This window comes from Alligator mississippiensis, chromosome 3 (genome assembly GCF_030867095.1).
Source record: "Alligator mississippiensis isolate rAllMis1 chromosome 3, rAllMis1, whole genome shotgun sequence".
NCBI classification, from domain to species: Eukaryota; Metazoa; Chordata; order Crocodylia; family Alligatoridae; genus Alligator; species Alligator mississippiensis.
The window spans coordinates 74,959,933-74,970,019 of record NC_081826.1 but is presented as its reverse complement, the minus strand read 5'-3'; the positions used below and the strand labels follow the sequence as shown (position 1 = coordinate 74,970,019).

The 10,087-nt window shown below is 40.9% G+C and overlaps 1 protein-coding gene across 3 annotated transcripts in view; it reads right to left on the bottom strand.

The window, feature by feature from the left end:
* Positions 1 to 353: 353 nt before the first annotated feature.
* The window catches only part of ST18 (ST18 C2H2C-type zinc finger transcription factor), a 133,033-nt gene continuing 123,299 nt past the window's right edge, over positions 354 to 10,087 (bottom strand). For all 3 annotated transcript variants that reach the window (XM_059724098.1, XM_059724099.1, XM_059724100.1), the window contains 2 exons: positions 8,699 to 8,842; positions 354 to 2,860 (listed from right to left, as the gene is read on the bottom strand). In XM_059724098.1, the coding sequence (XP_059580081.1) occupies positions 2,720 to 2,860; positions 8,699 to 8,842 (285 nt within the window). In that variant the 3' untranslated portion in view covers positions 354 to 2,719. The remainder of the gene's footprint in view (positions 2,861 to 8,698; positions 8,843 to 10,087) is intronic.

Below are 10,087 nucleotides of genomic sequence, written 5' to 3'. Positions count from 1 at the left end.
AATCCTCTTCTTTGCTAGTATAGATAGTGTCTAAACCTGCCAAGAAAAGAACGCATTAAATTATGTGGTAATTATTTTCTTGATTTTTTCCCCTTAGAAATGAACAGGAACTCTTAAGTGTATCCAATTTTTTTCTGATTTCAAACTGACAAAGTAACACACTAATTAAATTATTTGTACTAGAAATTTACTTACAGGGATGACACATTTTGTACACAAAGCAAGCAAAACATCTGACACATTGTACAGTGCCAGGTGCAGTTAAGAATGTGTAATGCAGATTTGTCATCAGAAGGCTCAAAGAAAAAAAAAGAAAAGAAAAAAAAAAGAAGCCCACCAAAGAAACTTGAAGACATGTTTCATTATCAATTTTATTTCCTACCATACACCAAATGTACAGCACAGAACACAATTTTGTTGTTTTGATGTAAGAAATATTAATTGTATGAAGAAACAGTATACAAACTACTTCAAATTAAAAAATGCATACATCATTGCCTTTTACAAAAGGTCTAATTTACAGTATATCTCATTGATGCAATTTAACACAAAAAAAAAAGAAAAAAGAAAAAAATCAGTGCACATTACAAAACACATCAAGTACAAAGGAGGCAAATAAATACAAACATACTCCACAAAACATCCTGAGCAAACAATCCAAACACAGATAAATTAACCTGAAGCCATAGTAAATCATAGTAATAAATAGATAGTAAGAGAATTTTTTACTTAAATTAAATAAAATATATAACAAATTTGTTAAAATATTTAGTAAATTAAATTTCAGTCTTTGTAATGAGTGAATTCATTTTGTATGCATTTAACAAGTATAGCAAATGTTTGCCTTTTTTTTTAGCAAGTACAATAACTTTAATAGCAAATTTTTGTTTGGTGTCCTCCTATTTATATTAGACAGCACGTATGGTAGCTTTTGAAAAATCAATTAAAAAATAAACACAGCTCCTAAGAACATACATCTTCTCCTGTCTAAACTAGGATTAGAGGGTCAAGCCAACCCTCCAATAAAAAGCAAGCCCCACCTAATGTAGAACAGTGACCACAGTGCATGAGAGTTGAATCACCTTTGAATAGTACTTTTTGTGCAGAAACAGTAATAATATAATTGTATATGTCAAGCTTGTGAATGCCATCATATTCAATCTAAATATAAATGAGGCTAATAAAAATAAACACTTTCATTGTAGCACAGAAAAATTAAACACACGCTAGATCCATGTATACATTTACACTGAGGCACATATGCACATGAGCTGTGTGTGCATACCAAAAAGGCAGTTTAGCTGGTTGTTTATACCTTTTGTTAAAAAAAATAAATATAAAAAAAATTTGAAACAATGCTTAATTACTTACAATCCCTGAAATAGACATTGCCTCTGTTATAGCAACTACTAAACTCTGATTGATTCAGAAATTCAAAACCCAGGCTAACTGAATTACAGAGGCACATACAGGTACCTTTGTACATGCGTGTGTCTGTGTGTGTCATTATGTACTGTAGCACTTGGTATCCTACTGAAAGACTGGTAACAAATTCAATATCGAAGTAGTCTTAGTGTTTAAAGAGGGGAAAACCAATCAGTGTGTTGCTAGAATGGTTGCTTTTCTCTCAGCACCCATAGTTACACTGGAGTATTACTTTCTTCCAGGTTGTGGCCTTCTCAGCTTTCCTCAATTCAAACTATATGCCATTTCAAGGGAGATTTGTTGGATAACTTAGTATGTACAAAATCTTCAGCTTGGGATGTGCTTGAATTTTTCAAATACAAATTCACATTGATATAGGTCCCTTGTCTAATGTAACAACATACTGTACTAAAGAAATACCAGTCATACCGAATCAGCTTTCTTGTTTAGGGATACGTCCTTTCTCTCTCGGAACTAACTTGAAAAGAACCTGCATCGTTACAAGAATTCAGAAATTCTTTTGAAATACTTGAAATAATTATCTGAGTAGGCTAAAACACACAGCCAAGTCAAATGCTTTGCTGATTGCTATATTTCATTATTGCTAACAAATCCTTTGACACACTTGTTTTCCAGCATACTGTGCTTTAAGAGCCCAGGTTCCCCACTAGTGGGCACCATTTATCTTTTCATTCCTTGCTTCTTCACTTCTCATGTTACTGCAAACCCCTTTCTGATACAAAGCCATTATAAAAAAGCAGGATGTGATGAAAATAAAACTAGAACCACAGTTCAGTCATTTGTTACTTTCATAGGTTTTTTTTCTTCCTGTACAAACCCAGCAAGATATTTAATTTACAGAATAACTTTCAATCTATTTAAAATCCCATTGGAAAATAAATTAATAAACACATTTGTAAAAATATGGCAGGCTGCAAAAATGCTGTTAAAAGATAAAAAAAACAACTCTTTGATTAGAAATAAATAAAAAATATAAAAAATAGTTGCACACACTTTTTACATTCACTTTACAAAAACTGAGTGCAAAAGAAGAAAAACAAAAGAATTGTACTGAAATAAATACAATATACTAACAGAGTGCATTGCTGTTAATACAAATAGTCTGTTGTGTTTTCCTTCCTTTTTTATGTCAGCTGGGAAAAAAATAGTGCAATGTTGCAATTGTAAATGCAGCACGGCAACCTACACCCCTTAGCAGTACATGAACTCCTAACAGATCCATCTGGAGTTTACTGCTGTTAAGTAATTTCTGTTGCCCGGCAGCTTTCACATCCTACACATGGATGCCCTTCACTGCCTGTTTGATACTTTCCAGCAGAGCTTTGCATTCCGGGGAATAGTCCCGTTCCAGATTGCTGTACATGTCTGTGAGTGTATTTACATATGCTTCAAAGTTCTGCTCACTGATTGGCCCCTAAATTAAGACAAAACATATTCACTAATTGCAGGAGCGAAAATTAAGGCCAACCCCCCCCCCCCAACCTATGTAAAAGGAGGTTGCTAAATGGTAATATGGCAAATCTGTCTGCAAGCAAGAGGGGAAAGCTGAGGTGATACGCACAGCAGACATTTAACTTACTGATGAGATTGTTGGAGGTGAAGGCATTTTTATGTGTTGAGAGCCACACTCTCCCACAAAGGAGGGGGTGGAAGATGTTTGCCTTTAGTATGCTCTGTTTTTTAATTCTGGTCAAATTCTGCTTGCAAACATCAAGGAGGTGTTCTCACTGAGGTCCACAGGACTGTGTACATCAGTAAGGTGAGCAGGATTTGCATCTTCATGGAACAATGCTGTTGTTGGCTCAAGAATAAAGCACAACATTTGTACATTGGATAAAAGAGTCTAGGTCTTTTAGGAGCAATGGAAAATAAGAATCCTATGCAAATTTCTATACAATTGGTAAGGCTAATTTCTAGATGGGTGGACATTAGGCTGTGAAGACACAGAGGGGAAGTCAACACTACACAAAGCAGTGTCTGAGCTAGCAATCTAGTGCATGCATCCAAAGTAGCATAGCCACATCAGCGTGTATTTCTGAGTGGGTTAATTTATCCTGTTTCTTAGCAAATTAAATTAGCCTGGGTGGAACACAATCTATTTAGAAGTAGTTCTGGTATCATTACATGTCCTGCTTTATGCCATGCAAACATACCCAGGAATAGGAAGTAAAAGAATGCACATACATATGTAGAGACCTACTTAATTCATGGCCAGACAAAAGGATTTTCACAGCTTGGTTGCAGCACAAAGAGCTGATTTTGTAGGCATTTCCTGGTGGCTGTGCCCCGCTCTGCTGATTGGCGGAGAGGCCCCTGAGAGGGAGGAGAAGAGTGGGTGGCCACCATCTTGGCTGCTGGCTGTCCTTTGTGCCGCCATACCAGCAAGCACCTTCCTCACCTGGACAGGCTACATAGCAGTGAGGACCACTCACTCCCACTGGGGAGCCAGGATTTTATTTTTATTAGGTTTTTTAAAGTTGATTTCATGGACAATTGAGAATTTTGTGGTTTCCGCGAAATCATGAATCAAGTAGGTCCCTATTATAGAGCTCTTAAGACCCTAATTCAGCAAGGTAATATTAGCCTGTCCCTAACTTCAAACACGTTCATATTTCCACTGACATGCTGTATGTTGGGTAGTAGCTATAGCACCTTATTGATTTAAGGTGCCAGAGTTCAAATTTTTGTTAACTTCAGAGAAGAAATTTTTTCCATTCTTAGACAAGAGCAGAAACTGATCTCCTAGCCTGTTTGTAACTGTATGATTGCACTCTGAAGTGTAGGACTTGATGAGCAGGGATTCCTGGTTTTGTCTGTTTAAAAATAGCAAATTCCCTGATAATAAAAGGCCCAAATCCATGTTTTTACAAGATTAAAATTAAAGGCCACTAATATATGTATATGTATATGTATGTATCAGTTGAACACAATGTTTTAATGATATATTTACAATTTTAAAGCAATTTGGAAGTCTACCAGTGCCTCAATGTCCATAACAAAATAAACTCTAGATACCTATACATTTTTGGCATTTCATTTTGGTTTTTTATTTTGGAAAATCAGAGTTCCCCTTGCCCCCTTTGCTCAGCAGCATGTAGATCCAGCTGTGGTTGTCCTCCCCCACCCACTGCTTTGTGGTGCTGAGCAGCCCTGATATGCTGGTGTGCTGCCCGTGCCATTACCCCTCATTCCCAACACACAGCCCCCTGGCCCTGCTGGTGCTCCTCACTCCTAACCCACAGCCCTAACTGTGCCCCTCACTCCCAACTCAGCCCCCTCATCGCCCCCTGGATGAGCTGCCCACAGCTCCATCCCATTCCCTGCCTGGGCTGCATAGCTGCACAGGCCCCATTCCTGCCCCAGGCCCCATGCACTGCCCCAGCTGGGCAGCAGCCCCAGCCTGAGCCCTGCTCACCTCCCTTCCCCACTATGGGGCCCTTAATCCCCACCCTAGATTTACCTTCAGGGAGCTGCAGGAGCTGCTCATCATCAGGCTGCCTGGCTGCCATGTGCATGTGTGTGGGCGCACATGCAGGTGGCACCCTGGCCTGACTGCTCTTCTCCCATTGCCCCCAGCCCATTGCAAGCTGAAACTCTGTTGGCCTGCAAGGGGAAACTTGCTGTTTCACATGATTTTTTTTTTTCCTTTGAAAGGAGAAAATCCTAGTTTTTCTCCTAAAAAAGAGAAAATTTGAGTTTTTCTCCTTAAAATGAGAACATCTGGATTTTACAATGTTTTGCTGTGGTGAATGGAAAACCTGGATCCCTGTTGAGTGTTAATAAATTCCTTGTCAGAGATCTGAATGAATAAGATGCTAATATTCAATTTAAAGAGAACTGAGCAGACTCATCACCTTACAGGAACACTCACAGGATCAAGCTAAAGATCCCATTTACCCTAGAAAATGTTGGGCCTCTTTTCCAGCATTGGTGCAGTAGTATTGGTGTTAAAAGCTCACATAGACAGAACTTAGAGCATATTCAACTTTAGGCATTGGAAACTTGTTCAAAGCGGGTTATCATGATGTGTTCACTATGTTAAGTGGTCCCATTTTCATGATAAAAGAACACCCCTGGGTCCTGTCTATAGTACAGTCTGTTCAAAGCAGGAAATCTGTTCAAAGCGGGTTATCATGATGTGTTCACTATGTTAAGTGGTTTCATTATCATGATAAAAGAACACCCCTGAGTCCTGTCTAAGCCATTATTTACACCATTGCAGGAAAGGATTCAAGATTTTCTAGTGTGGAGGCACTCCTGCAGCACCAGACAGACTCATAGAATCACAGAAAATTTGGGTTGGAAGGGACCTCAGGAGGTCATCTAGTTCAACCCCCTTTTCAAAGCAGGCCATCCCCAACTAGATCATCCCAGCCAGAGCTTTGTCTAGCCAGGTCTTAAAAATCTCCAAGGATGGAGATTCTACCACTTCTCTGGGTAACCAGTTCCAGTGTTTTACTACCCTCCCAGTGAGAAAATTCTTCCTAATATCTAACCTCAGCTTCCCATGCTGCAACTTGACACCATTGCTCCTTGTTCTGTCATCTGCCACCACTGAGCAGTCTAGCTCTATCCTCTTTTGAACCAACCTTTAGGTAGTTAAAGGCTGCTATTAAATCCCCTTTTAGCATGGCTACTCTTCCCCCACCCCAGCTTGGTGTCATCTGCAAACTTGCTGAGGGTCTGTGTCATCTTCCAGGTTGTTGATAAAGACAGTGAACAAAACTTGCCCCAGGGCTGACCCCTTCAGGCACTCCACATGATACCAGTTGACAACTGGACATTGAGCTATTGATTATTACCCTCTGAACCTGATGCTCCAGCCAGTTTTCTATCCACCTTACAGTCCATTCATCTAACCTGTACGTCCTTAGCTTGCCTCAGAGCATGTTGTGGGAGACCATATTAAAAGTCTTGCTAAATCAAGGTATACCATATCTGCTGGTCTCCCTGCATCTACAGAGCCAGTCATCTCTTCATAGAAGGCAATTAGGTTAGTCAGACCCCTGGTGAATCCGTGCTGACTGTTCCTAATCACCTTCTTCTCTTCCAAGTGTTTAGAAATGGATTCCTTGAGGACCTGCTCCATGATTTTTCCAGGGACTGAGGTGAGGCTGATTGGTCTGTAGTTCCCTGGATCCTCTTTTTTCCCTTTCTTAAATATGGGCACTATGTTTGCCCCTTTTGCAATCATCCAGGACCTCTCCTGATAGCCGTGAGTTTTCAAAGATGATGGCCAGTGGCTCAGCCAACTCCCCTAGCACCTTTGGGTGTATCCCATCTGGCCCCGTGGACTTGTATATATCCAGCTTTTCTAAATAGTCCCACTTTTGACTGCTCACCGCCTCCCCAGACTGTGCTGCCTGGTGCAGTAGTTTGGGAGCTGACTTTGCCTGTGAATACTGAGGCAAAAAAGACATTGAGTACTTCAGCCTTTTCTGCATCCTCTGTCACTAGGTTGCCTCTCCCATTCAGTAAGGGACCCACACTTTCCCTGATCCTCCTCTTGCTACTGACATACTTGTAGCAACCCTTCTTGTTACCCTTCACATCTGTTGTTAGCTGCAACTCCAACTGCACTTTGGCTTTTCTGACTTCATCCCTGCCTGCCCAAGCAGTGCTCTTATACTCCTTCCTAGTTATTCATCCAAGTTTCCACTTCTTATAAGCTTCCTTTTTATGACTGAATTTACTGAAGAGTTTCCGCTAAGCCAAGCTGGTCTTCTGCCATATTTGTTAATCTTCCTGCACGTCAGGATGGTTTATTCCTGCATTCTCAGTAAGTCTTCTTTAAAGTACAGCCAGCAATTCTGGACTCCTCTCCCCCTCAGTCTGGCTTCCCAGGGGATCCTGCCCATGAGTTTCCTGAGTGAGTCAAAGTCTGCTTTTCTGACATCCAGGGTCCTTACTCTGCTGCTCTCTATTCTGCGTTTCCTCAAGATCCTGCACTCAAATCATCCCGTGGTCACTGCTGCCAAAGTTGCTATCCACTACTACATTCCCCAGCAATTCTGCTCTGTTTGCGAGCAGCAGGTCAAGAAGAGCATGGCCATTGAAGAGTTGGCTGCTCCAGCATTTACACCAGGAAGTTGATCCTAACACTCTCCAAAAACTTCCTGGATTGCCTGCACACTGCTTTATTGCCCTCCTTGCAGATATCAGGGTGATAGAAGTCTCCCATGAGAATCTGGTACCTGGTGCTGAAAGGAGTGGATAGGAAAACCTAGTTAAGTCACTTTTCTCCTTCCTTGATTCTTGGACAGGGGTCAACCAGTCCTGAAATAGCCTTAGGCACTATCAGGGCTGTTAAAAGCTATACAAAACATAACACCCTGTAGGGTCTGCTCCACAATGCTTATGAATTCCTGCTATATACACTAAACTGTGACTCTAGACTGTCCGGGAACACTATGCCTTGAGTTGGAAGCATATGCATTCTGCCTTGTATCAGGAAAAAACCTGGCTGACTAAACAGGGATGTTTGTTCATTGACCATTGGAATAAGACAGTCAGACTGACTGTACACAGCACATGGAACAGTCAGCTGAATTGGATCCTTCTTCATAAGCCAGACATGCAAGATTTTACATCCCCAGTTATGAACATCAGAGGCATGCAGTATTGCTTGATTTTACCTATCCCTTATTGTTCACATAGGGATACAAGGAAGAAGAAGGAAGATATAGTATGGCCACTGGATTAATATGATCCCTTCAATTGCCTACTGCTTTGGCATGGTTCAGGTATTAATGAAAATGCACAAGTTGTATTGAGGGAAAGTAGGTCAATTTCTGATGCTTTTATGTTGTTCCATGTTACAGTGCCTTGAAGTAAAAGGGCCTCCAGGGGAGAACACTTTGCCACATCTATATTTAGCTTTACCCTTAAGGATAGAAGACTATGCCTTCTCCTTGGGAGCAGTAAAAATCCAAACACTGCCTTTGAATGGAATTCCACAGGACAAATTAAGCTCTGGAGTAAGAGAATGCATCTTCTTTGTGACCTCCTCCCACTAGGATGAATCCTGCTCTTTCCACCATTCAGATTCGGTGCTGATAATATTCCAGATCCTAAGCGCTTATGATATCTTACTGTTCACTTGTACAGAGTGCAGGGAAGTGAAATGCAGGGAAATTGTTTAAAACCCTAGAGGGCTGCCCTCTGCCTGATGGCATGGCATGCAGAATCAGCCCTGGCCAAAAATACAGACAAAATCTCAAAGAGCTCACAAAGTTTCTGGCTATGGACTCACCATTTGTGGAAGCTGAATGTCGGCAAGGCTGGAAATGAGGGCTTGGCTTAGGCCAGCTAACTCCTTCAACAGGCTCTCATTATTCTGCTCTATAAGTTTGTTCTCTTCTTCTATTGTTTTCAAATTGCTCTCCATAGATGTGATCTAAAATCACACACACAAAAACCTTGACATAATTATAAGTGAAGTCTGAACACAAAACAAAAGGTTCCTTTAGGAAGGGACCACATAATGCTGTAAAAGATTTGAACCTCAGGTGCCTTCCTAAAACACATGGCTAATGTTGCCACAAGATACCTGTGGTATAAGATAAGTCATAGGGTTTTTGGTTGTAACCGTATTGGTCTAAGGACATAAGCAGGCAAGATTCTTTGGATAGATGTGATATCTTTTATTAGATATTAGATTACACTCAGTTGGTCTAACAAAAGATATCACATCTACCCAAAGAACCTTGTCTGCCAAGATAAGTCACATTCATTTGAACTAGTGGACTCTGCTGTTGTTTTAAAAGAAAAATGAAGCTCTCATCTGTGGTCCTGCTGAGTGAGGAGGGCATTGTGTGGGGAAGATGAGTTTGGAAATGGATTAAAGACCCCAGGCCTCAATCTGCTGGGGAGGGGGAAGGGTTGAGAATGGGGAACGTGGCCTCAGGGCTGGGGGAAAGAAGGCTAATGTTTGCATTGAGCTCCTGTTGTTACAGCATCCCTGCTGGTTCACTATAATAGCAGCAGCACTGGTATTAGCTCTTGTGCTACTTTCTTGCCCTCCTTCCCCATGGAAGTTAGAACTCTGAATTGATTAGAGTTAGAAATAGGGCAGGGGAGGGAAACAACATGACAAAATATACTGGGTAGGAAACAGAAGCTGTGTGTACAACAGATACAACCATGCAGGCAAGCAATGGGCAAGAAGACGGAAACACATATTTTTAAGGACCAACTGAAAAGCATCTCTGTTAGAAAAATGGTATCTTTTTTTTTGGAGAGGAAACCAATGAGAATGATGGGGACTGTCATGTAGTTATTTGTGCAAGTTCATATGTCAAAAGCTGTGCTGAGAAACTGAAGTCAAAGATATTTGGGCCTGATTCTCTATCACCTGCTTTTTTGCACGTTAATTTACATGTGTAAGGCACGGATATAAAATAGTACCCCCAGCATGAGAGGAGAATTTTGAATTGCTAACAATTCAACAGCTGCAAAAGGCTGCAGAACAGAACAATGAAGAATTAGGCCCACTGAATGTATGCACTACTCAGAAGAGGACTGCACTGGCTCTGTGCACTGTATTGATTTTTACCTGCTCTGCAATCTTTCTGGCGGCAGCCAGATTAGCTCTTTTGGGTATGCTATTTTAAGGTGCCTTTATGGCTGCGTAAAAAAATTG